Source organism: Rhea pennata, chromosome 20 (genome assembly GCF_028389875.1).
Source record: "Rhea pennata isolate bPtePen1 chromosome 20, bPtePen1.pri, whole genome shotgun sequence".
In the NCBI taxonomy this organism is placed as follows: domain Eukaryota; kingdom Metazoa; phylum Chordata; class Aves; order Rheiformes; family Rheidae; genus Rhea; species Rhea pennata.
Window position 1 is genome coordinate 1,573,824 of NC_084682.1, and position 27,372 is coordinate 1,601,195.

Consider the following 27,372-nt stretch of genomic DNA (forward strand, 5'->3'; position numbering starts at 1 on the left):
GCCACGGCCTCCCCCGGCGCTCCGGAGCGGGCGGGACACCGAGGGCCGGGCCGGGCCGCGCGGGTCGCGGCGGAGGAGGGAAGGGAGGAGGCGCCGAGGGCCGCCGGCAGCACCGCCATGGCCGCGCCTGAGGCGCCGCCGCGCGCGACGGCCGTTGGGGCGGGGCGGGGCGGTCTCGCGAGAGGGGGCGGGGCCGGCGCGCGGGCGGGGCGGGGCGGGGCGGGGCGGGGCGGCGGTGCGGGTCGGACGCGCCAGTGCGCGGCGGCGCCCGGGCGGCACGTGGGGACGGCGCGGCCCGCGGCGGGCGGGGGGCGGGCGGCGGGCGGGAGCGGGGCTGGCGCCGGGCACCGGCACGGGGGCGGGGGAGCGCCGCGCCGCGCGCACCGTAAGTACCGCGGCCCCTTCCCCATCCCTCCCCCCTCCCCGCCGCGGCCTGCCTGGCTGACAGGCGGCGCGGCGCGGGCCGCGGCGGGCGCTGCCGGGCCTCGGGGCTGCCGGCGGCGGCTGGGCCGGGCCGCGCCGGGTGACCGCGCCAAGGTCAGCGGCGCCGCGCGGGGGCCGCTCCCGGCCGGCGGCCGAGGGAGCGGAGCGGAGCGGAGCGGCGCCGCGGGCCCGGCCGGGAAGGCGCGGGCGCCTCGTGCCGCGCCGCCGCCGTTAACCGGCTGCTCCCGCTCGCGGCCACTTTATTTACGTTTAAAGGCAGCGCGTGGCAGCGGTCAGGACCGTAGGGATTAAACTGTATCGCTGCTCAGGAAGCAGTGTTTCACCATCCTTGCTCGTCTGGAAGAAGCTGTCTTGTTTTGCTCCTAATTTTTCTTAAAAAAAAAAAAGTCTGACTGCTTGCATTCTAGCATTGGGCAGCTTTGCTCCATGTCTGGCTCCCTAAATTCCTTAGGGCAGCCTGGTGAAATACGATGTGAAGCTGCAGCTCCGGGAGCACAGAATGAGTGGGTGCCTTGTTAAGGGCATCCTTGCCATGCCAGGTGATCTGCAGCAATAGGACACAGCCACAAAACCTGCACACCACTGCAGTATGGTAAGGAGGAGTAAGGGGCCACAGGATGGAAGTAATTCTGACTTTCTGCATTTCTAGGCTCGTGTGCTGCCTTCGTTAAGGTCGGCTGTTGTGCTTACACCTGCTGGGTGTTATCAGAATCGCTGTGGACTTTGTCTCAGGTGAAAGGAAATGGCTTGTTGCTGGGGAAGGTGGTAGCAGGAGAAGGTAACTTTACTTTTCTCCTGTTTGCTTTGTGACTGTGAATGATCTACTGAGTTACAGCTGTATGTCTGTGCACAGTATGCCAAGGAATAGCACATGACTTGCTGGAGTGCGGCACAACTGCTCATGAGGGGTGTGTGACTCTTCCTCAGTAGCACATGGATTGGAGCTGTCAGCAAGGGAGCTGAGCGGCGTTTGCTCCTCTGCCAGTGGGTCATCATGTGACCCTGTTCAGATCGCTTAACCTCCTCATTCTTTAATGAGCTACCTGTGTGAAATACTTGGCAGCCCTCAGCTGAACTGATGTGCCTTTCATCCAGTAATCTTGATGTACATACCATGTTTTCTGAAAAAGTAGGTGCAGTTTTACTATATGTGTCTTGATTGCACTGTTTAATTCTTGGTTAATTGGCTTGCATGCAGATGCCACCCAGTGCTCTAGGCACTGAAGAAAATTAAAACTTTGTAGTAAGTTAAAAGTAACATGAAGCCTGTAGAACTCAAATTATGCTGTAAGCTTACTAGAATCCACCTTTTCATGACATCACTTTCTGTACCACTCATCTGACGGTCCCACAGCTGTTTCCAGTGTTTCACTTAGCTCTCCAAGGACTTGTAAATGATCTCATGAGACAGCAAGCCTGCAGGATTTGAGCACACCAACTTCATTGTGGTTGTACGGTATTTTACCTAATGGGGCCACAGATTGTTTGCTCTGCCAAACTTGAAACAAAAACATGGAAGAGGCTGTCTGAGGATATCATTAGATTCTGGAGGAGCTGCATGAGAGTGGCCTGTAAGAACCCAGGTTTTGTATGTTCTTATAGCTACTACTTCTTAGGTACGTGAAGATTCAGATTCCATCTTAAAGCTATCTAGAGGTGCTTTGAGGTATCTGTGTTGAAAGCTTCTCTTTCTCCTCTTTTATCAACTGCCTAGAAAGCCTGGGCTTTAACCTAGACACTCCCCAAAGCCTGAATTACTGAACAGGAATTCCCCTTGCCACCCACAGCATGAGATGAAGGTACCTGTAGTTAGATTGTCATGCTACATGGGAACCTAATTCCTGCGGATTCTCATAGGAGTTAACTATGATAGGAGCTTGGTTATTGAGGATTGCAGCCAAAGCTGTTCAGAGCCAGAAGCAGGTGACTTGCTGTGCTGAGACTCATGCACGTTTTGAAAATGTTGCAGGCTGTCTTTTGGGATATTTGAAACAAGGATGACTTTTGCAGTAGTAGAGTTATCTGAAGAGCATAATGTTTTAAAAGCAATGTACCCCTCTCATGTATAGCTCTCATTTTCCGTGTGTGCTTAACCAATGTGAGCAATTTATTTAAGGTATTTCTAGTGTCCATGGAGACCCTAATAAAATCAGGGTTGGTATCCCCAGGTGCCCTTAGCAACACCTAGAAGTAATTAGAAAACATGAATTACTTTCAGTTATTTAATATTTCATATCTAATGACTAGCTGCCTTTAAATTGTGATTTCTAAGTACAGTGTTCATGTGGAACTCTTCACACAAATGGCCTGGTTAAACTTTGTGAAGTGATTAGTGACTTCAGGCAGCCAGTTTGAAATCCTTGTAAGGAGCTATTTTATTCAGCAGGTGCCTAATACTTCCTGGAAATTAAGGCTGTTGAGTTTGCTTCTCACCTTCTGGGATCCCTGTGATATGTTTGCATGTCACTTACTGCTTTGCAGTCTGCACACGGCTGCTCTACTTCTTAATTGTCCCGTACACAGGTTCTATACAACTTTTGCTGCTGCTACATTTTGTACACTAGCTGGAAGCTGACTAATTTATGGGATCTATACATCAGTATTGGCAGAGTTATTTCAGAAAAAGATCATTTTAAATAGCTCTTCAGCTGATTAATTGCTGCTTGTAGACCTGAAGAGGTCCTGGGTGAAATTGCCTTTGACCTCTGCTGCCACCTGGCAATGAGGATGAGAAACTTACCCTGTGCTGTGGCTGCGTTTGACTCTCTGTATAAATAGCAGCAGTTCCTGGCAAAAGCTTGTGCTCTCCATGTGGCTCTTGTATTGGGGACCTTGGCTTTGCATAAGGATAAATCTGTGAATTAGCATTTTGAAGTCTGTGGAACAAGGATTTGAGCATGCATCCCTGTAAAATTCAGTGCTGTGATCTTGCAGTTTTTCCCTTCCTTAAGTAAGAGCTTGTTTTGTTGTGAGCTTGGACTTGTGTTCCATTTCCTGTTGAAATTCAGGGTTAGGAAGAATTCTGTGGTATTCAGGGGTGCAGGAAAGAAATTCACACATTTCCATAAACTATTCCAAGCTGAATGTAACTTAGTGTACTATTTACTGCCAGGTGAAAAAGATGGGCTCCTGTCTTTATAAGATCTGTTTGCTGTTCCTGTGATGTCTCCAAATTGGTGTGATTCAGAAAATCACTTAATCTGTGCTTTCTGAAAGCTTTCTTTTTTTTGAAGGACTTTCGACTTTGCTTTTGAAATAGGGCTGCCAAAGCAGAGGAAAGGACGCAGCCTGCAATCTTTGAGGAAAGTATTTCTGTGTATGAGAACAGCCCCTAGCATAATTTGGGCAAGAGCTTGTAGGTACTACTGTAATACAGATCAAAGTGAAGCTTGTCTCTCTGATTAGGTCTCAAGTATGTTATGTAATTTCTTGTAGCGAGCTTGTTAACACTTAGAAGTTATCTTCTTGTTAAGTCCTAATGTCTCTTGGTGAAACCTTTGCTGTTCCTTCCTAGCGCAGATGAATATAGAGTGCTTATTTCACAAATGCTTGGTAGCCTTCCTCTCTCTCTGATTCTGCAGTTTATTTTCAGCAGGCCAAGCTCTGTACACAAGGAGTCCAGATGAACAACTCTGCTTTTAGCTTTTCTGTTTAAGTCTAGTCCAGCTTTTGTTTTGAGAAGCTGTTTATCAAGGTCTCATTGCTGTGCACAGCAAACCTTCCAGTGAGTAGGTCTTGATGCTGTTCTCTGGATACCTGTTTGGTCTCAACACTGCCTCTTTTCTCACTGTCTCTTACAGCAGTATCAGTGTTGTGATGTAAACCTCACTATTCTTTCTCCTTGAAAATTCAGATCTCTGTTTTTGCATTGTGGGCAGAATATATTGGAAGCCTTCGTTAGTTTAGTCTCTGCTTTTTGGGTGTTATGTATGTGTATTTTGCGGAAACCAGTGCAGATGCCAGACATTTGATTTAGTTGCTTGCTTAAATTTTCATTTATAAGCTGCGCTTAGTGGACACAAGTTCAGACAATGTCTCCAGTAGCAAAGACTACATTTGTTTTCATCAGTGTAGAAGCCAGATAGATTATAAAGGTACTAAAAGCTGCTTTACCTGTATTGCAGAGGACCAGACACTTTTTAAAAGTAAAATCCAGAAATCCAGACTGGTGGATGTGTCAGGGAGGGGAGGTTTTTTTTTTTTTTTTTTTTTTTTTTGAAGAGAATGGGGGGGGGGGGGGAAATTCCACAAACCTCTGGATAGTAAGTGGAGAAATACAGTAAGAGACAGGGCACAGCTGAAACAGCCATGCTGATTGCTGCTTAGAGTGTGCAAGACAAGTCTCAATGAGTACCTGGCGGGTGAGGAGGGAGTTATTTTTGTGTGGACCTATTGGTTAGGGGTCTTTGAAGGAGAAGCAACAACTGGTATTTAAACCTTTTGGCTGTGAGAAGCACTGTGCATTCCCCAGACAGGGATACCTGTGCACTGAGAGGATTAGTCTGAATCCGAGGACTTTCTCTACAGTTTACAGTAGGATGAGTATGAGAAAGTCACGTGGCCTCTGGCCAGTTCACTAAACTTTCTTGGCTAATCTGAAGCAGCAGAACATTTGGTCTAGCTCTTTTTCTAGAGCAGGTTCCAAAATTGGCAAACAAATCCACCAAGTTTGAGGAATAGCAAAGAAAGATAAAGGTAGTATTGGTGAAACAGTACAGAAGCTGTTTCTGAAGTTCGTTTCAGTATTTGAGATAAATTTCTCCCTACTTCGCCAGAAAGGTTTCTTGCCTTTCTCCATATTAGAGGATTCATGGGGAGATATTAGCTTGATTGAGGAAACTATAAATAATGAAACAATTGGAGCAGGAAAGGAATAAGATACAAAGTGCAAGAAGGATCTTGATAACCTGATAGGGCTAATGTTAATTACAAAGTGTGACCTGTGGCTTATTGCACAGCAGTAGTGACCAGCTCAGGGTCTTGCCTTAATCTGTGCAGCAGTGCAGGTGGTGAGGGCTGCTTGCATATGTGTGAGTGTCTTAGTAGTTTCAGAAAGACACGTGCAGAAAAACTCTACTTTATCTAGGCTGATGCTTTTATTGTAAACCTCTGTTTTTCACATGGGTAAGTATGAACTGCTCTGAGTCCTCTTGGTTTGCCCTAGGAGTGATACTGATGCAGCTCTGGAGCTCTGCTGGACCTGTCCTTAGTGCCTGAGTGGGAGAAGGTGCAGGGAAGAAGAGATTCTTAAATGCAGTATTAATAAAGCCTGAGCTGTCAGCATAGCAGCTTCAGCTGCAAAGGAAGGGAGGGAGTTGTTGTAGGAACATCACTGAAACTGATTGCTCTGAAAGCAGTTTTTATCTTGGAGATAAGAGACCGCCTGGTCTTGGTAGTGTTTCTTGTTCCGGAGCTCTAGTTTGGTGTGTACAGCAACCAGCTCTTTCAAATTTTGTTTATGTCATAATTTATCCCTCTACAAATAAGACTGTCAGTTCCTAAATATTTCAAGGGTATGGAGTAGTTTTATTGTTTTCATCCAGAGGTGACTGCTTCATAAGTTGTGTAGCCCATGTTAACTGGGCTTTGAAAAAGAGGTAGTGCTTGAGGGAGTATCTCGCTTCTCTTACCTTTTGATACTGTTGCTTGAAGCAGGAATTACTACAGAACTCTGACCTTTAGTTAACTATAGAGAAACTCATCTATTCACTTTTCTTTAAAATAAGTCCCCTACAGTTTGATATCTTGCTTACCCGATTCTTCCCTGTCTTTGGATGTCACGTTTTTTGAGCTGTCACCTCTGGGTAATGTTCTGATTGTGGTATAGAAGAATGTGCTCGAAGAAAAGAGTGGGCAAGACAAGGATTTAAAATGCTGGCAGATCTTGTGGCTGAGCTGATCCACACCCTGGCATTCAAAAGGAAGGTCTGAGGCAAGGGCTTGCAGCTCAGTGACACTGCAGGCCTTTGTCTGGGTGACAGGCAATTGTGGTTTCACAGATCCATCCTGTGAGGTCCATCTTGTCGGGTGCTCCTGCCTGGGGTGGGAGACCTCTCTGGGGGGCAACGTGTGGCTTGAGTCTGAATGTGAAGAGGTTTCCCGGAAGGAAATAGAAGAGAGAAACAGCCTCTCTGTTCAGCTCATGCTGAACGTGGGGCAAGCGCAGGTAGGCCTTCTGATGTGTGTTTCTTTGCAGTAATTTCTCATTTCCCCATCTTACTGGTAAGGCCTCTAGTCCTTTAGGTTTTTGTCAACTCCTGTTCTTATGCCTCTTATAAGGCAGAGCATGTGCTACTGGTTATTTTTAGCATGGAAAATTTTGAGAGTGCACGTGGTCCCATTTAGTTTAACTGTGCCAGCCTTGTCCAGTTCTGTTTCGCCCAGATAGTATTTATTTCCCGAGTGCTATATCACTAACTATGGGGTTTGTAGGGAGGCATCCTGGCCTTGCTGTGGAAGCTGAACTTCCAATTTAGCTGCTCACTCACTTTGTGACCCTTGAGACAGTCTTCAGTTCCAACCTTGTGGGTTTTTTTCTCCTGCCCCCAGGATTGAAGTGTAACTTCTTGGAGTGCCCAGATGGAAGGGGAACCTTATGAAGTGGGAACCGCTGGTGCTGCAGAGTATGGGACTGCTGGGGGCTTCTTTCCTTAGGAATTATCCTTACGTTTCTTTTTTGTGGAGCCTTGAAATGGCTTTACTGCTGGAATGGACCTTCTTGTTACGTATAGAAAACTCTGAAAATCATTCGGACTGTGTGCTTGCTGAACTCTCCTCTTGGACCTTAAGAATGAGTTATCTGGCTTGTCTGTGAACCTCGTGCTGCGAACATTTCTAACCTTATAAGGATGTGTATACTGAAGGATTGTTTGTCCTGGCCAGAGAAACAAGGTGGCTTAAAACACTGCTCTGGGACCCTAGTGCAAACAAACGGAATGATTTTTTTTGTCCTCAGACTTTCTAAGGTAGGCAAGTATGTGTTTTCACTCTTGTTGTACTCACCTCCATGGTCCTTACTGGGAATTTTCTGTAGGTCAAGTCAGAATATGGTTTGGGAGAGCTGACCCCTACTCTCCCTTCGATGTCTTAATCCCATCCTGACTTAATGTGGGGATTACTTAGCAAGCTGAAGAAGTCTAGTGTCCTAGCTGCAGCCCTGCCTTGATGTAAGGTGTGACATTTAGACCAGATTCCTGAAATGCCAGCAGGAAGTGGAAGTGGTCAGTGGCGCAGTGCAAGTGCATACAGTGTGTGAGCTCTGTGCTAGCTCACTTCTATTTTTGGTGCAGGAGTGCATGGGGCCTGCATGCTGGGGAACAGGGCTGGAGCATCTGGCATTTCATGCTGGTTCTGACTTTTGCAAGCTAATAGTCCTGAGTCTGAAGCCTCTGGAACTGTTGTACTTTTCCAGCTGGCTTCTCCTGCCTCTGGAGTGCAAAGATTGTAGGGCAAGACTCCATCCAGTTTGGTGGTGTTTAAGTCCATTTGACTTGACAAGTTGCCATTTTCTACTCTGCTGCTGACAGGAAAATCCCAGGTTTTATTCCCCCGTGTGCTTAAATGATCCTGTTGCCCCTACACTCCTGAACTGACTGTCAAATTGGCGATGGGGAGAGGTTTTTGTTGCTCTTAACTGCGTTGGAAAGTGGGTACGGCCTTTAAGAGCTCTCTTACAGTAGAAATCAGAGAAGTATGTGTTGCATGTTGCAGCCTTTTTTGTGGCACCATTCAATTGAGCAGGTTAAAAATGGGCTGTCTTCTAGGCATCGCATCAAAAGTGGCATTGTGGCCAGCATGCTAAAATCAGGCCACCAAATTCTTCCTATCATGTTTATTTAAGGAAGTGTTTGTTGGTGTTAGCTGTCACCTAGCCAACCCGGAGCTTTAAGATGTCTGCTGGCATCTTGTGTGGAACACGTGCCTTGTTTTCCTTTTCTAGTCGACAGAAGGAGGGATGTGGAATTCCTATTTAACACGGTCACTGATAGTGTAATGCAGCTCTTGCTAAAGCTAGACAAATTAAGAACATGAAATTAAACTAACTCCACAAGGAGCAGTTGGCTAGCCCAGCAATCCCCACTGTGATCTGAATATCACAGAAAAATGAAGATCTTAAATTATGTTAATTATTTATTCTTGAAATTATTCTTAAAGCCTAATAGACAAAACAGTTTGGGGATAGGCCTGTCCCTCTGTAAAGCATCCTGCTACTGTCTTCCTGCACTGTAAAACTGTGTGGGACTATTGTTTGTACAGTTGGTGCGACTTAATAGGGAATCAGATAATAATAGGGCTGTCTGTTTAATCAGGGAAGCTTGTTGGGAATGGACTCATGTGAGTTACTTTAATTTGAGTTTGTGGTACGCCTGTGAGACAGCTTGTGCGGTGCTTCTGCATTAATTATAATAAACTTAAGTGGACAGCAGATGAGCACTAGCAAGGGCTCACAATGTGCCATTGTATTGTATGCCATAAATATGAACCTTTTGTCTTAGGAATGTGCAGACTTCATCCTTTCCATTTACCAAGTTAAAAAAAAAAAAAATCAGAGTTACTGCATAGAATTGTTGTTTTTAAATGCTAATTTTTAGTTTGAGGAAGAGTTCAGATATTGCAATTAACCAAAAGTTTATCTTCTTCACTGAGCCTGTTACCTGACAGTTTGGAAGTGACTTTTTTTTTTTTTTTTTTTTTTTTTAGAAGCGATCAGATGCGAGACTGCAATAAATGCAGAATGTAACTTCCTATGCAGAACTACATAGATATCTCGTTCATGGTAGACTGCAGATGTTTCTGTTTTTCTTAAATCATGTCTGTTGGCAATCTGATTTGAGAGCGAGCAAGAAAGTTGTCTAATCTTTGTTCTTGCTGTTCATTTATTTACTTGCCTCAGTTGTTAGGACTTGGCAGTACGCAGCAGGGAAGCAAGGCTGGAGTCTGCACTAGCTCAAACGAAGTTGAGGGATAGTGTGGATAGAATAGTAGAGGGATATGGCTGGGAAGGTGAGAGGAGGTGAAAAATCTGGAATGAATATTAAAATATCTGAGATTTGGATGCTCAGTTTCAGCTTGAAGGAGGCATGTTTTTTAAATCCCCCCAGCTAACATGTAATCAACTCTCCTCAGGGCCCTAGTTTTCATGAGGAGTTGTACTTGGGAACTGTGGTCTGAGCGCTTGCTTTGATAACGCAAGTTTTTTCCGGTTGAGACAGACTAAGCATAGTCGACAGACTGACTTGATTGTCTTCTCCTGTATAAGAAATATTATGCTTCTAAAAAGGAAATAGATAATACTCTGTTCCAGTGGGTGGTTCCCATTTCCATGACTCTGCTATCTGCTAAAAACAATCTTTATTTTTGTCATTCATTGGCAAAGGTCTTGAGGCCTGTTTGGAGAAAGGTCTATAGTGTTTAAGCATTGTCAGGCACATTGTGTTTTGCATTAAATCCTGCTCAGTGAAAATGTAAACTGTAAATGCTTTGCAGCGAGGTTGTTCTGAGGACCTGGATAACTATTTAGCTTCATGTTCCAGTGCTGATCTTTTTTACGGAAAGGCTGTCAACTCTGCCTCTTATAACTCAAATGAGTTTATGAGAGGGTGAGCATGACTGGGACATGAGTCTCAGCAGTGTCCAGGCAGGAATATGCCCACACTTTTTAAACAAAAGAAGCAGCTTCCAACTCTCAAAAGTCAGAGAGGTCACAGCTCTCGTCCTAGTAAACTTAGATGTAGAGTGGACTTTGGAGCTGGGCTTCTAAATAGTGGTATCTCTATCCAGACTGCTTTTGCTAGACAAAGATCACTGTATTATAGGATGTTATAGCACAGTTCCCATCTCTTCTAAAGACTAAGTCTCATCCCTAGGAGATGGTTGGTTTCACTCAATGTGAAGTAGAAATGCTACTGAAAAGGCCGGGGCCAGTTACTTTGCAGCTGAAAGAAAAAGTGAAACTTGGTCACAATTCAAATAAAAAGAGGCAAATGTGTCCTTTTGTTCCTATTCAGTACCATTTCCGAACTGCTATGTGGTGTAAGGGGAGCTGGAAGTCAAGGTAGGAAGCATGAAACCCATTCCTTGGCCACATTGTGGGCTGCCCTCACAGGTTCACTGGCCAGCAAAAAGCATCGATGCAGTCAGAAGTGGGTCCTGTCTGGCTGATGGTCTCTGGTATCTCTCTTGGCAGTATCTTCAGCTGAATTGCAGAGAGCTTTTCAGCTCCATCAGGGGAGGAAGGAATTGGATTAGGATTGTTATCTAACGCGGGGGTGCAAGGTTAGAAGTCAGCCCCACTGAGACTGCAAAAGGCTCCATTTGCCTCTAGCAGCCTCGATAGCGGAGAAGCCTCAGGGTGACCATGAGGAGTATGCATTCTTGCAGGTCCAGTGCTGTAAGTCAGCTGGAATATAAAAGCTCCTCATGTCAGTTCACATTTGCTGCACTGCTTAAATGTGACTGGCAGCACTGGACAGGGAGCAGGTCTATCTAGGCACAGAGGGAAGCAAACACTACAGGCCAAGTATTGGCCCAGGCTCCAAGGTACCCAAGGCTGTGCAGGTAGCTGTAGGGGCCTAGTGTCTCTGCAAGTCCCCTGTAGCAGTATTTGCTCAGTAGCCTGTCTTCAGGGAGCAGCAGAGATCTAGGGGAGCAAATGCCCTGGCCAGTCTAAGAGCAGGAAATGCTTTAGCCATTTGCATAGTCTAGGAACTTGTTAATGTGTTAGAATTGATTCATAATGGTATCTGCTTCAATGCAAGCAGCATCCTGAGGCAAAGCACTTTGCCATATTGCTTACTGATCTATTTATAGATATGAAAGCATGCTCCTAAGCTGCTTCAGTGCCTAAAAACCCACAGAACCTTCTTTAAGAAAAGACTGAAACTGCAATTAAGTGATACTCTGTTCAGCATGTTAAAAAATGTGCCTGTGCCCTGGATTCTGATCATAGCATAAGCACGACTCTCCAGGGGGTGAGCAGTGCTGGTGAATGATGTGGCACGTTGATGTGGCCAGGAGGGCTCTGTCCTCTGCTCAAAAAAATGCAGCCCAAGTATTTTACGGTGTGCCCTGCTGTTGTGCCCTAAGTTTGACTAGAAGGAACCGTTCCTGAAGCATTCAGGGCAGGTCTGACTGTTGCCTTCTTTCGGTAGTATCCCCTGTGCAGATGGGTGGATGCACACCCTTCTGGAAAGTTGCTGTGACTTCTGGGAGTGTAACAGGCTGTGGCCACCAATTCATAATGCTGTGTTCCCAAACAACTGCTGAATGGTGACAACTCTTTGTTGCTGTGACTTTAGTCAGCCATTCAAAGGCAAGAGAGTCTCCATTTATCAGTAGGTGGCTCAAAACAACATGCAACCTCCGTATCTTGAGTGATGTCTCTTGCTGGCGCAGTCCTGAATAAATTATCTCTTCCTGCCTGTCCTATTTAATGATGGTATCAAGGCTGTAATTTAGATCAGTGTAAGCAAGCTTCAAGGTCATCTTGCTGCTCACTGTAGTGCACTGGATCAGGAATGGTGTGCTCTTGCAAGCCGTGGGCAGCTCAAACCCAAGGAGTTTCCTTGGCATTAGAGGCACAAGGAGGTGCTTTGCTTGTTCTCCCTCTAATGTATTGTGAAATTGAAGGAACTAAAATAGCATTTCACTAAGCAAAAAATATGTCTCTGATTTCTTCCCTCCGAAAGATTGAACCTTGATTCCCCCTCAGTGGGAATAACAGAGTGATTTCTGTTGAAAGGGCTCACAAAATGAGCTGTGGGGATTCTTTTAACAAGGTTAAAAAGACTTGCTTCCTAGTGACAAGAGAAGGCTTTGACTTTTTCACTAGCACCTTTTACTGAAGCACCCACATGCTGACTTACCAGTCAGCAGTGAAAGGCCTGGAGACCTCTTACTTTGATGGAAGTGATGCCTTTTTGAAACATAAATACACTTGCTGCAGCACAAAATCTGGCATGCAGGAGACTTAACTTATGTACATTTATTCTTAAGGTCTTCAGTGCATCTTAAAGGGAATTTACCGTGAGGGTGAGAGTTTGAAAAGGAGGAGTATATCTGGAGGTGTCTAGCTAGAATCAATCTTGAGTAGCAAGCTTGGCTTAGCTGTGGAGAGGGGGTTGCTTGATCCAGGATATGGGAAAGATGATGAGGAGTGATCAAACTTTGAAGGAGGAATACAAACTTCCATAGTAAAGTAGACAAGTGGTCTGCAAAGCAAATAATGTTTGGCACTGCCTGTATCAGATGTGTAAAGATACAGAGAAATCCAAGTAACTTGAAGTTAAAGTGTCCTGCCTCTACAGAGATGTTTTTTCCTGAAGTGAGTTCATGTCTTTTCTGGAGTTCTTGGTTTCATGCTTTTGGTTCATGTATTTGCTGTGTCTCTGTTAGCCCTAGAAAAGCACAACTCTCTCATTTTCTTCTTGGCTCAGTGACCAAATGATTGCTGCTCTTGAGGTCCTGCCTCTGAAACCTGTTGTTTAGGCATCTTTGAGCCATTTGAGCCAGGCATTTTATGTGCTTCACAAGGCCCTGAAATCATCTTTCAGTGGGTTTGCTTGTATCCAATAGCTGCATCTGTGAGCACAGGATGTTCCTCCAGTCCTTGACACACTGCTTTGTAGCCCAAATTTCTTGGAAGTTGTCTTCAAGTGCAAGACGACTTTTTTATTTTTTATTTTATTTTATTTTTATTTTTAAATCGTCTGTATATCCACATAAAAGCTTGCGAATCTTGTTCCTCTGTCTCAACCACTTAACCATCGAGGTCAGGTTTTATACATGTCCCAGGCATCTGTGCTTAGGAGCCAATCTGGAAAACCTTCTGTTGGTGGTATTCACTGGCATCTTTTCTTAACAGGGAAGTATAATTATCTCTTGCCCATGTAGGCCTCTGTGGTGGGATATGGTGGTCATATCCAGCTGGTCTTATGGTGCCTGTTGTCTTGGGAGTTAGTTTCTCCAAGAAAAGTAACTGCCTTTGTTAGTGCTGTCATTTGATCTACAACTTCAGTCCTCTCATTATGTGGCTATATTCTTTAAGCAGAAACCAAACCACAGGTATATGGGAAAGCTGACACTGATCTTACTGCCAATCTGCTTAGCTTGCAGATCCATTGATTACTGTATGGGCTGGAAGGATGTGTGAGCTCTGATAATACAACTAAGCAAATGCTGGGCTCATTGTCTCTCAGTTTTTAATATACACCTATCCTGTGGTGTCAAGGGCTAGATAGGGAAAAGTCATGTATCCTGAGAGCTATATTAACCTTTCCATGGAGAGCAAAATCTCCTACAGGGGAATTTCTGAGAGATACCTGTTTCACAAGGCTACAGTCCCTCTTTGTTTATGGATTCCTTCACTGTGTATATAAAGGTGAATAGAGTAGCTATATGTTGCTGCTTTGCTGCTAATGAACTGCAGGTTTTCAGTTTTGTTCTAGCACACCGGCCTTTTGTAATACAGTGGATGAGAATGTTTGCAAAGTATTTTTCCTTTGGAGAGATGATACATTTTAGACATTCAGTGTTTGTTGTCTGTAAAATGCTGCTTCAGGAATGGGATGCTCCTTTTTGAGCTAAGAACTAGAGACCTGCTCTTCATCAGATTTGAGTCCCTGAACGTTTACAGTGCGGCTGTACTGTGGACCCAGTCTGATTCTGGAGAAACTTGCAGTCTGGATGCCATCTATGTGTAGTACCAACCTATAAAGGTGGGAAAGGAGAAGGAAGGTGAAACTATTTGCCCAGATACATGTAACAGTGAGCTGTGCCTGGGTATCCCAGTTCTAGGTAAGGGGCCTGTTCTATGGACTGTTGACAAAGTAGAGATGCAAATTTAAACAGTGGCTGGAAAATATGTCTGTCCACACTAATAGGAGTGGCTTGAGACATCTGTGAAGTTTTAGCCTTTCTGTTAACTTCACTGTTTTAATGTTTTTCTCTTTCCATTTCCCCCTTCTAGGTGTAATTGCTGAGGCTCTGTAAAATGGCTTTACGTTTTCGCACTTTCTTCCCATATGCCTTACCTGGAGTGCTGGCACTTCTTGGCTGGTGGTGGTTCTTCTCCCGCAAAAAGGAGCATGGAAACAATCATGACAGGCGAGCAATAGCCATCATGGAAGAGCAGCAGATAGAACTGCCTATAAATGGTTCGTCACCGCGAAGAGAAGCACGTGCTCCTCAAGGACCGCCTCTCTCCTCGAAAGAGGAATGCCCAGAGCGTGAAACCTCGACCTCCATGCTGTCAGCAGGGTTGACGACGCCCTCTCTTTTGCATCAGACTCCTGAGAGGTTAGATTTCTCACAGGACCTTCCAGCCTCAGCAATAATGACCATCCAGCCCAGCACCCTTGAGGACGACAGTGAAAAACTGGAAAGAATAAGCTCTCAAGATGAAAGCAGTTTCCCTGTTTGTGTGTCTCTCCCTCTGGTCTCGAAGAGTGCCGAGTGTCACAGCAGTGCTGTGATTAGCCCTATACAGAATTCGAGCTCTAGTGCAGCTGAGGGTCAGTGGCCATCAGCATCGGTGACGCTGACACGAGAGTCTTCGGGAATCGTGGAGGAGGTCAGCAATGCAGAGCAGTCAAATGATTCTTCGTTTAAGCCCCGTAAAGAAAGCCAGATGCCAGAAACTGTGCTATCAGATACTGGGTCTGTGACAGCCCTGCAACTGGGATTGGAGAAGGAAGCCAGTTCCCCCCTAGCCTTTCCCAATAATGAAGAAGCTGTAGCAGGTCACAAGGATTCTGTAGTTGGGATGTTATCAGATAGTTGTATGAAGTCTGCCTGCTTGGAGCAGTCCAGAGAAGAAGAAATGTCTGAGTCAATTGACAGTACTATACCTGTGTGTCAGGAGGAGGACACACAGCCGAAAGAAGATGAATTGGAAAGAGAGAGAATTGGAGGAGTGAGTTTAGACAAGGAAGAAGTTGAGAAAATCGAGCAAGTAGCAATACAGATCATTTCCAAGGTCATTTTGGCAGCAACCGAGGAAGTGCTATCTGGTTCTGCAAGTGACGTGTCTAGTCGGATCTGCCAAGCTGCAGCCAGCCGAGCTGAGAGACCTCTGGAGAGGGCAAGCATTGCTGCTTCTGATCAGATGCTTGCAGCGGAACCTAGGCGAGGGGATGAGCACATTGCTACTAAGAATGATGCAGTGGTACCTACCTCCGCGCAAGCAGAGGAACGTGATCAATGTGTGACATATTCCAGCTGTTTAACACACGGCCGTTTATCCAGCCCGATTCAGAGAGACTCAAAAGACTGTCAGGTAAAGAACTGTGCACACAGCGAGTCCCCAGGAGTTGGTCGGACTCCTATTGCAAACCATGGAGGGTCCCTGGGAGAGTCGCATGTGGTTATGGAGGACTCTGGGTGCAGCACATGTGCATCCGAAGATGGGACAAGCACTGGGGACTCGTTGCAAAACACAATGCTGTCTGTCACATCAGGCCAGCATTCGGACTCACTGAGCACATCTGCAACCCAAGACACATCTGCTGAGCAGAGCTCAGTACCAAGTGAAAAACTTCCTACCCCGAAGCTACCTGAAGACAGTAAAGTGCCATACAGTAATGGGATGTTGAAAGAAGACAGTCCAGACTTGCGTCATGAGAGTAACTGGACAACAGAGACAGATGGAGATCATTCAGGAGGTAAGGGATGTGAAAGGCCACCTGCAGAAACATGATGAGCAAGAGTTTTATATGCTTTAACACCTCTGATTCCCAATGCAATAATTGGATACATCCTTTTTATGTTAAAGTTTCCCCAGTATGAATGCTTGCCCTTTGTGTTCAGGTGGATGTAACTAACACAAGCATTTACTATCAGATTTCACATTTCTATAGGATCCAGTGGTAACTGGATGATTTTCAGGATATGTCAAAAAGGGGTGAGCAGCCTGGCCCCTTTCAGCACAACACTTGTTGTCTGAGGTTAACTATGTACTTGAGTAGTGTAGTGAAATGGAGCATGTCAGGATGAAGGTCAGGCTGTTGAACACCTTGCTGGTTTAAGACTTGCTAATGCAAATGACTTCTGCTTCAGTTCAGGCAGCCCCTGGTAGGTGCTGGGTTCTTAACATCTCTTTATGGGCTGCTGCTGCTGAAGAGAGGCTGTAGGGCAGGTTTCTGAGATGCTGCTCATGAATCAGGGAAGTGCTCTGATGAGTTGTGATCAGATTGGTTGGTTGCAGACCAATAACCCTGACGGCTTTTTGCTTGGAAGGGTAGGTGCATGCCAAGAAATCTCAACAGGGAACAATGTTCATGGAGTTCCTCCATCTGTCTTGTTGCATTGCTTTTGCTTTCTAGATCCTGCATGGTGTGTGCCTGGCAGAATACAAAGCTGTCTGAATGAATGTTGACCTGTGTGACCTTGGGGATGGATGTTAACATCCTTTGTAGGACCCTGTGGTGCCAACAGCTCTTAATGACAGGATGTCTCTTGTAATTGCTACAAAGTAGTGAGAATCTTGCTTCCTGTAAGACATGAGGATTGGGATTGTCAACTATTTAAGATTAACTGCATGAAACATTCTCACTAGTGACAGTAAATAAAGGAAGAGGAAATGATTTTGCCTTGTTGTGAATGCTAGTGTGATGGGGAGATGTAAGAATGTATTGTGGAGCCTGTCTGACGAGCAGGGCTGAAAGCACTCTGCGAAGACAGCTGAAGGGTAGGGAGAGGAGAGATAGCAGGGAAGGTTGTGAATGTTACCGTGTTGGGTAAGATGTCCCACAGCTGTCCTTTACACCCTGGCTGTGCGATTTAAATCTTTCTCCTTACTTAGAAAGTCTAGGGCAGACAGCTCCACTGTCAGCCTTTGACTTTCTGAGTCTCTGTGCTGTGTGATTGGTTAAGATGTGGCAAATGTAAAGCAGCTGTTGTGATCACTTGTTTCTTTAGTCTTGTGCTGGATGGTCTGAATACTTATAAGCAAGTGAGGGTCTTTGTGCTCCTGCTTGTTGATCTGGAGGAAGGATCAACTTTGTGATGCACTGACTGTATCTCAGGTCTAGGAATGCAACTGTTTTAAGTTCTTCCCCTTCCCAAGTAGAAATGTTCCTGATATTGACTGTTGGTTTAAGAATAAAGCGTAGCTCAGCTCTGGCACCTTGCTTCTTGAGGTCTGTGATAAATTTGGGCAAGAGGTAATCCCCAATCTCTTCTAGTAGTGGGCACACCTGACAGGGTTCTCTGCGTTGCTGTGCAGTCCCTATTCAGACAGTAATATGATGTCAGTGCAGTAACCAAGTGAAGCGGTTGCATGTCCTTCCCTCCTGAGCTCCCTAGGAAGAGCCCTGTTCAAACTGAGGAGGGAAAATGCAAAATATCTGTGCTACAGCAGCAAGCAGCTTAGTGATGATTTTGGCATAACCTGATGCTAGCGTTCCTTTCCATGGTAACTTTGACTTCTAGTGTCCTGTCTCTGCTGCTGTGTAGGTGTCATCATGTTTGAGGGTCTCCTGTTGGATTTGGGCTTCTTCCTGTTGTTCAAGCTTTTCTTCACGAACAAAAGGAAACTTTAAGGAGGCTGTGTGACAAGACTTGACTCTGTCTGAAGTACAAAACTAGATACTGGACATGTGATACAGAAATATCCTGTGTGAATGCATAGGCAAAGCTCAACCTAGCCTTTCTATGAAGTGAGGTATTTTCTTGGCTTTGTGTCTAGTAGCTGGATTGACTTTACAAATTGTTTGAATGCTGTGATATGCATGTGTTTTGTAGGTTCGGATGTAAATAGTATGGATTCTGTGGACAGCGGCTGTGCCCTGGGAAAGACAGAGACTCGTCAGGACCCTAAGCCGGGAGGAGAATCCAGCAAGTCTGAGCTCACTATCTGGGAAATAGAGGTTCCAAAGGTAACCAGCCGCCTGCCCGGTCACGCTTTCTGCCCTGCCCTACATAGCAATCCTCTGGTTATTGCAGTCTGGTGCTGGCTAAGTGCCATCCCAAGCAGATCAACAAAGATTTAAGCATTTATCTCCCATTAGAACTCAGTAGGAATGAAGAGCCTGTACGCACCTGTAAACAAGAGGTGTGTAAGGGCTATTATGCTCAGGGTCACAAAGGGAAATAATGAGTTTAACACCCATTATCTTCTACCCCACTGTCTTAGTCTGATGCTCTGAAAGCATTCAGAAGGCTCTGAGGGTACACAGTTACTAGAAGCAGGTGATTTTTATTCTTCTTTCCTCCTACATAGGAGAGTTATGTTTCAACTGCCTGTCCAAACCCCTACTCACAGACTGAATGCTGATCTGAGCTTTTCTGTGGAGCTACATCTGTCTTTGTAGTATGCTTTCTTTTGGACTGAGAGAGAACCTATTTTTAGGACTCTCTATATTCATCCATTCTTCCTTACTTTGTATATGCAAAATCACACATGACTGCCATACACAACATTGCTCTTGGAGTTCTGCTCCTGAGCTGATCTGAATGCTGACGGCTGCTGACATAAGGTACCAGCTCCCAGTAGGATAAGCATGCTGCCTGGAGCACTTGGATGCTCTGTACCTGGTGAAGACATGTAGCAAACACTTTGGGACAGTAAAACACAGGCCTAAAGAAGCAGGCCTGCAGTAGAGGGAGGAGTATGTTTCACTGGTTAGTGATGACAGGCTATCACTGTTTCCTGAAAGAAGCTAACTTTGAATCAGGTAGGATTATCCGTACTGACTTGGGCCCAGCACTTCTGCTCTGGTGTTCGGTCTCTGAAAGTAGTGGTGGCAGGTGCCAGTGAAAGAGTATAAAAGCCAGCAGAGATGTCTTTACCAGCCTGCATAGAGCAGTCTAGGGGCTGTCTAATTTAACAGGCATGATATTTTCCTCTCCTGTGAATTTGTCTAGTTCTGTTCTAATCTAGTTAGCTTGCATTTGATGTGAGGACACTTTCTTTCATTTAAAATATAAAATACACATGTAGTACAGTTTTAAAAAAAGAAGGGGGAAGGGAGGGGAAGCAAATTCAAAGAGGATGCATCTTCACTGACTGTAGGAGGACAGTAACTTTCACCAGGCCTGATTTTGTCTCATAGTATTTTTGCTGTATTTTGCAAGATCAAAAGATGAATATATCGAAGTGGTGCTTCCTGACTGTATCTACCTTGATTTGTCATAGACCAGTTGAACTACGCACTGGTCCAGTGTTGCCATATGTGTATTCTGCCTGGCCCTCTGCACAACAAGAAAAGGGAGTGTGGGAACAGTGGTGTTAGATCTGTATTTCTATTCCTAACTGTTGCTCTCTTCTGTCTTTCATAAAGCACTTAGTTGGCCGCTTGATTGGCAAGCAAGGAAGGTACGTGAGCTTCTTGAAGCAAGCATCTGGTGCCAAAATATATATCTCAACACTACCTTATACCCAGGACTTCCAGATTTGCCACATAGAAGGTAAGTGAGATGTCTCTGTATTCCCAGTCTGATATCTCGCTTGGGGATCCTTAATTAGATGGGCAAAGAATTCAAACCGGTTTAGTGGCTCAGAGTCCAGTGCTTTAAAAAACCTTTCTGCTCAAGGACAGTGCTGTTACAGTAGCAGTAGAGGACAAATCACCTATGTCCTGGCATGTGAACCCTCTATACTGGAGGTTAGAGAGAGTGAATTTTTAACTTCCGCAGTTGCTTTAGTTTAACCAGTGCTTTGCAGAATCACTTCAGGGGCTATGGTATGTATATCAAATAGAATCTGGTTGTGCGTCTTCCGCTAATGTGAACAGGGCAGGTTGTTAGACTAAATGTGGCTGAAAAATATCAGTACTGTCAGTCAGATCGATTCATAGCAGATGCTACAGCTGTTGAAACTGGGGGCTGTCAGCCTGAATTGCACATGTGGTTCCCATCATCAGATTACATGTTTGGTCTATTAAAACTTTTGAGTTGTTGATGTAGCCCAGAATGTTTCTGGGAGCTATCTTGTTCTCTGCGTAGTGGGGGTGTATAGTATCCCTGACATGTCTGTGCAGTGCTTTCTGTGATGGATTTTTGTCTTCCAGGATCCCAGCATCATGTAGACAAAGCATTGAGTCTGATTGGTAAGAAGTTCAAAGAGCTCAGTCTCACCAATATCTATGCTCCACCTCCCCCATCACTGACGCTTCATTCCCTCCCTATGACTTCCTGGGTGAGTCCCAGCTTGCTTGCTATGCTGATGTCGGGGTGGAAGGCTGTTGTTGGTCAGTGTCATCGTGTGTGTGTGTGTATACACGTGTGTGTGTATATGTATACATACACATATACATGTCCATGTGGCCCTTTTCCAGTAAGAGTAGATTCCCTCAAAAACAGTCTTTTGGTTTGTGTGGCTATCTGTTGCCAGGCTTATGTGCAACTCTTGCAGATCAGACTTTATCCACCTGCCTTTCCACTACCATTTCCTTTCTGCCTGAGCTGGGAATTGCAGCAGGATGCTCCACCAGGTCTGCGTTAATTTCTTGTGGTTGCACATCTGGCCTAGAAGGTTTTTGCCTGTAGGCATATGAATTTGCCTGAGGAAAAAAGGCTTCAGTTTGCAGCTGAGTAGATTGTCTGCTGCTCTGCTTAAGGGCCACTTGACGTGTGATCCAAATGTTGCTGTGATCAGTTTTCGTTACTATTATTGTCTCGCAATCCTGGAACTAGTCTTTTCAATGTTTTATTACTTTAAGGCATTTAATTTCACTTAGAGGAGGTTTCTGTGTCAGTGTTTCCCAAAAGAGTTTTTATACTACTTTTGCTTTCCAGGTATTTAGAAACACTCCTTTACTTGCATTGTGCATCTAGAATCTGTTAAAGTAACTGCATATAGCTGTCTCCATAGGTGTTAAATCAGGCTTTGTTCTGGAAAACTGGGTTTAGGCTGTTAAACTAAAAGCCTTTTAGAGCCTTTTTTAAGAACTATTCTGAGCACAATAATGCCTTAAGTTTCGTGAAGTTACCCAACACAGTGGCTCCCTGCTGACCAGGGAGAATTATTTTCAAAGTAAGAGACCTCTGTGACAAAATCTTAATTTGAACAGTCCTTGTAAAGACTCCCTTGATGTAAGAAACACTGAGGGCAGGGAATCCCAACAAGTTGCGCTGTGGTGATAGTACAGCATTACTTGATCTGCATTATTGCTTGCTGATCTTCTAAGTGAATAAGTTTGCTCTGTGCTGATAGTCTATTTGTGTATGAGATGAGCCCTTCTCCAAATCTGATTTCCATTAGAAGAGTGTAGAGTAACACTGAGTAACTTGCTGATCCTGACTCAAAGCAGCCTTTTGGAAGTTACCTACAAAATCCCAGAGTGCCAGGGTTTTCCCACCTATGGCTGTAAACCTTGGGAGTTGCTGGTGGAACTGAGGAAGATATATGCATCTAGTGCGAGTGAAGCTTGTGTTGCAATAAACACTAATGAGAATCTCTCTCATCCCTGTGACAGCTGATGCTCCCAGATGGAGTCACTGTAGAAGTGATCGTGGTTAACCAAGTCAATGCAGGGCACATGTTTGTACAGCAGCATACGCACCCCACTTTCCATGTCCTGTGTAGCCTGGACCAGCAGATGTACGTCTGCTATTCTCAACCTGGAATTCCAACCCTGCCAACACCTGTAGAAGGCAAGTAATTTAGCTGCTCACAAACTGCTCAGTTGAAGGACTTCCTTGAGGGTCATGTGAAAGCCTGACTCCCTCAGGTTAGGCTTTGGAAGTTTCCCAGTGTATGAGAATGGCACTTTTTCTTTTCTTTTTTTTTTCTTTTTTCTTTTTGACTCTCAATAGATAATTTTGTAGCACTGTTAACATTTGAAGTGCTGATTTCTAGAAAACCTCTAATGCTGAACCTTTCTTCTCTGTTCTTTTATGCTTTGCAGTTGGTGTTATCTGTGCGGCTCCAGGTCTGGATGGGGCATGGTGGAGAGCTCAAGTTGTTGGCTACTTCAAAGAGAGCAGTGAAGTGGAGATCAGATACGTGGACTATGGAGGATACGAGAGAGTGAAAATTGACACACTCAGACAAATCAGGTCTCCAGCTCCTCTTCCATGGCCTGAGGCCATTCTAGCTTGAGCCTACATCATAGCTGGCCATATGGTTTGAATTGCTTACGAGATTTTCAGCACTGAGATGAAGTGGAAACGGAATGGTTTTCCCCAGCAGCGGATGTGGATTCCTCGGGAACGCAGCAAGCTCTTGCATGGCTTTTTGGGCAAGGGATTGCAATTATTGCCACATCAATGTGGAAGCTGAGAAAAAGAAAGCCTTCAAGGGAGGCCCAAGGGAGTAGTAAACTTTTCCAAGAGCCAGCAATAAAACTCAGGTTCCCTGTGCCTGAGCACCTTTGGCTAGACCTGTTGGGTGAGGGTTATCTTATACAAGCCCACAAATACTTGATTGTCCCAGCTAGAGTGCCCCCAAGGTGGGAGAAAAGCAGCAGAACTCCTGTTATGGCAAGTGATCTTTACTTTAAGCGCAGTCCACTGGGGTGTCCTAATCACAAAATTTGTTTCTGCTGCTCGGACTGTTGAAAATTTGACTGTTCTTTGACAGTCATCAATTTATAACTTAATTCATTTTAGGCCAACTAATGCTAGAAAATACAGAAGTAATTTTGAAGATACGTTCTTATTCAGATTGATTCTCTTCTCTTTAAGGTCTGATTTTGTAACACTACCTTTCCAAGGAGCAGAAGTTTTGCTAGACAACGTGGTGCCTCTTCCAGGTAATAGAACTCTTGAGACATACTGTTACCACTTCTCCTCCTGCTGGATTCAGTGGATGCCAGCTGTGTACAAGCAATGATTCTGCCTAACCTTCCTCCCTGCTCTTGCAAGTGCAGCCTTTGAAGTGACGAGAGCAAGGGTTGGAAAAAAAAACCGCTTTATTCTTCTGTATGTGCTAGCATGGCACAACTAGTCTGACTCCAGGGGAAAGATGATAAATGTCCAGGCTTTTTCCTACATGGAAGAGAAAATGAATTATGTTCTCCTAGACAGCAAGTTGGCAAAACTGGCAGGATACAGCTGAAGTAGTTGTAACTATTCTGCTGCCTTCTGTTGTTGAGCCTCTGTAAATAAACAGATGCAAACAGTCTTTAATCTGCTAGACAAACATTTGACATGGTCCTGCTGAAATGACTGATGTGTACAGTCCTGTGTTCTAAAAACTGCCCTCCGAGCACTGGAAAACTGTCAGTGACTGCCTAGAAAAGCTTCCTGTTTTTTCTGATATTATTAAAGGTGTTTGCTGTATCAGTGTCTAAAAAAACTGTCCTTCTGGGTGCTGCAGGGGTCAGTTTCAGGAACTAGGGATCAGACTAAATTTAATCACTGGAGCTTGTGGGGCTGACAGAACTCCAGTTCATGCAGCCCCTGCCAAAACTGTTGATGGATGGCAAAGCTTAAGATGTTCCTAGCAGAGTTGAGCAATTTGCATGAGGTAGTCTACTTTCTTCAGTATTTATGGTAGTGTAAGGAGTTTACGTGCTTCAAGAGATGGTCACAGGGAGGGGGAGCGCAAAGGAGAAACTTTATTTTGCCGCTATTTGACTGGAAATAAGCAACTTCCCTCCAAAATGAAAACACTCTTATGTCCTGTCTCATCTTCGCAGTGTAGACTGTAACTCTACTGGCTGGGACACACGGGTTTCCTGCAGCGTTACACATGGACTTAGCAACAGTACCCCTCTATGCTGCTGAAGCTGAGAGATGAGAGCTGCCAGCACTTAAAGAGCACATTTGGCACTATTCAGGTGCCAGCAAGCCTGTGGTACAAATGCTTTTGAGTTCCTGTTTATGCTGTTGCCCTCTGTGCAGGATCAGCAAAGTCCTGGGGCCCCTGAACTTAGCTTATTAAGGATCAAAATATTAATGGAAGCTCAGAGGTACTGCAGAAGAACACTCTTGTGTCTTTAAAGCCTCCTAATTCATCAGCCACTTATGATCATATTAACTTAGCTAGCAGCTTTAAAAAGCATTTCGTCCTTTCCCTCCAGCAACACAGCAGGCACAATTCTTGTGTGATCTTCAACTTAATAGACTGGTTTCCACAAATGCCTACAGCAACAGTGGGTGAGGGTTCTCTGGCCTAACTTATGTAGGAGGTCAGACAAGATTAACTTAATAGTCCCTTCTGGCCTTTAAAGCCTGTGAATGTCTCATTTGTTTTCTGCTATTCTTATCTTTTCAAAGATGAGGATCATTTTTCATCAGAAGCTGATGCAGCTGTTAGTGAGATGACCAGAGGGACAGCACTACTGGCACAGGTACATGAGAGCTGTCTGGAAAAGCCTTGCTGATTTTACTGTAGTCATTATCTTTTCTGCTCCCCAGCATACTGTTCGTGTTAAAATCGGAAACAAAGCCAGAGCCTCGAAGCCTAGTTGCTGGATGGGGTTTCTGAAGAGAAATCTCAGTGCTGGGAACAGGCTAAGAATTTTCTTGTGTAGCAGCAGCGCCACTCATGGCTGCTTGTGGCTCTAAGGAATGCACAAAATAGGGCAAATACAGCTTAGCTAGATGATGGGGACAGGGAGAAAGGGGGGCTGAACAGGCTTGCGAGGCATGAAATAGAGTGAGGTTGTCCAGGGGGTAATGCATTCACCTGGCCTTGTGCAGCTTCTCCAATCTTCAGTGTGATTGCAATGCTGATGTCCAGTATCTGGCCTCTTGCTGATGAAGGGAGATGCAGGACTTCTGCTAGGATCCCAGAGGCTTCCATGCAAGTTGCCCAGTCTTAACAAAAGGGGAGTCACCTCTTTGAAGTGCCTCCGACAGTGGCTGGAGTAATCCACGTGAGCTAACTGAAGTGAGTGGGAAGCTGATGGCATTTGTGACAGTCAATCCCTATGGCTTTCTTTGGTTTAATCCAGTGTTGAAGAGCATCTCTAATTCTAGCAGTAGCATAGATTTGAGGGAACAGAGCAAAGTTACTAACAGTGTCCCAGCTGCGTGGTGGCAGCAGTACGTCTCCACTGGTGTATTGGTGCTGTGGGCTACGCATAAGTTTACATATGAAGCATCTGATACACAGTGAATGGTGCCAGCTTGTGTCTGGCCTGGCTCAGACCAAGACTGCTGCCCTCTAATGCTCTTCTGTGTTTCCAGGTCACAAATTATGACAGTGCAACCGGTCTGCCACTGATACAGTTGTGGAGTATGATGGGAGATGAGGTGTGTATGCTGACTTATCTAATTTTCATCACAGTTTGAGTTTATGCCCGCTGTGTGGATTAAGAGCTTGCTGATGTTTCCAGCTAGCAGTTTGTTCACCTCTCTCTTTCCACCCCTCCCTTTAGGTGGTGTCGATAAATAGAGCTCTGGTGGAAAGAGGATTTGCTCAGTGGATTGACAGCTACTAGCAATGTCCGAGATGCCTCGACAACTTTTTCTAACAAAATAAAATCTTTTTTTTTTTTTTTTTTTTTGCACTGTTACAATTCGGTTTGGCAACCCCTTTTGGGAATAACTGTTTACACCTATGTACAAAGTTTTTGCGGTCCATTGAAACTTGTTTTGCTCAACTGTTACCATTTCACTAGAAACACATACCTCATCTCAGTGAAAGGCGGGGTGTTAAAAGCCATAATGAGAGATACTGTAGCTTTAAAGCAAAAAAATTCTCCCTGGCCTCTTCTCTTAATCAGAATGGCAAAAAAAAAAAAAACTTAAAACCTTGGGGCTTGCTTGAAGCCCCTGAAATGTTAACTGTGGTTGCATGTCAATTCAACATGCATACTACCCCATGAACTCAGTGTCCACTTCTCTTAAAAGTTGCGTTGGCTGTCCTTTTTCTAACAGGCTCTGCCTATGAAACCAGTGGATGTTAATGAGTTTAATGTTCAGTTTATGAATTTCTCTATATTGTGCTGCCAGCCTGCACAAACTGCATTCATCTGGGATCTTCCTGATACCAGGAGGTAGATGAGTTGCATTCATTGCACTTACTGTGGCACATGTCTCACTGCAGTTGTGTTTTCTAGGCTTGATCTGCTTAAGGAAGAAAGTTTCTTTGTGGAGATGCTTAAAGTGCAGGATATGTTACCACTACAGTTATTGCTCTGAAATCTATGTTCCAAATCGTGTATTTAAAGAAAAGAACTGATTGCCAAGCCCAGTTGTAATTTGTATTTTTCTAGCTGTGCAAGTCTGTAAATATATATAAAAAAAATCATTGTAATATTTTGTACAAGAAAAACACTGGAAACAAAGGGAACTTTACAGAAACTTTTTCACACCAAAATGTCCTATGTAGGTAGAACTGGTTTGGAGTGCGTTAGGATAGCTGACATATTTGGAGCATCCGAATGTGGGAGTGTTTCTGCTCTGCTGTATACAGGATTAGCATTCCCTTAGATTGCTGTCTGGTTTGAATTGTGATCACTGCATTCTTTGCTATGTTGCTGTACAGATGTGTTTAAAAAAAAAAAGTAACAATTTGGCATTAATATTGCAGTGGTGTTCTCTCTCAATTTTTTTGCTCCTTTTTAGATTTCTGTCATACGGAATTTAAAATTTTGCTCAAGTAATTTAAACTGACTTAATACTATTAAACACATGCCCCTCTAATGTATATCACTTTAGATGTGTATTGAGCTGGGATTTATTGCTGGCGGAGAAGACACTTGCCAGGAAAATGTTGATGTAGTCAGTCCCCAGGAAAGTTTTTTCAGGTGAATTCAGGAATGTCATTACATCTTATGAGCTAACATGTCAGTGCACCACACATCTGGATAGTTGCCTACAAAAGCATTTGGTCCGATCCCTTCCAATATGGTATGATTATATCCTTTTTTTTGAGTTCTCTCCTATTCGGCGCTTATGATTTAATGTTCATGTTTGCAATAATGTCCAATGAAAACTAAATTTGGTAACTCAGTTAAATCTATAAAAACATATATCCTCTTGGAATGTTTCTTTCCATTTCAATTAAAGCTCGAATTTTAAGCCGTCTTAATCAAA

General features: G+C 44.6%; 1 protein-coding gene across 4 annotated transcripts; it reads left to right on the forward strand.

The window, feature by feature from the left end:
* The first annotated feature begins 348 nt into the window (after window positions 1-348).
* AKAP1 (A-kinase anchoring protein 1) lies at window positions 349-27,372 on the forward strand. Of its 4 annotated transcripts, XM_062592395.1 has the most exons (12): window positions 360-385; window positions 1,094-1,222; window positions 14,411-16,103; window positions 18,184-18,317; window positions 19,722-19,848; window positions 20,451-20,578; window positions 21,858-22,035; window positions 22,290-22,440; window positions 23,068-23,135; window positions 24,604-24,677; window positions 25,519-25,584; window positions 25,710-27,372. In XM_062592395.1, exons 3-12 carry the CDS (start codon window positions 14,435-14,437, stop codon window positions 25,770-25,772), a joined length of 2,658 nt encoding a protein of 885 aa, XP_062448379.1. In that variant the 5' UTR covers window positions 360-385; window positions 1,094-1,222; window positions 14,411-14,434; the 3' UTR covers window positions 25,773-27,372. The 4 variants fall into 4 exon arrangements, with proteins under 4 accessions (XP_062448382.1, XP_062448379.1, XP_062448380.1 ...); XM_062592398.1 differs by lacking the exon at window positions 1,094-1,222 and having other exon boundaries at window positions 349-385; XM_062592396.1 differs by lacking the exons at window positions 360-385; window positions 1,094-1,222 and adding an exon at window positions 723-1,036.

What these genes read in the sequence shown, in the direction of transcription:
- AKAP1 (XM_062592398.1), top strand. Translation starts at nt 14,435, where the DNA reads ATGGCTTTACGTTTTCGCACTTTCTTCCCATATGCCTTACCTGGAGTG. An exon ending in GGGAAATAGAGGTTCCAAAG is followed by an intron (nt 18,318 to 19,721) that starts GTAACCAGCCGC and finishes TCTTTCATAAAG; the next exon opens with CACTTAGTTGGCCGCTTGAT. An exon ending in CCTGCCAACACCTGTAGAAG is followed by an intron (nt 22,036 to 22,289) that starts GCAAGTAATTTA and finishes TATGCTTTGCAG; the next exon opens with TTGGTGTTATCTGTGCGGCT.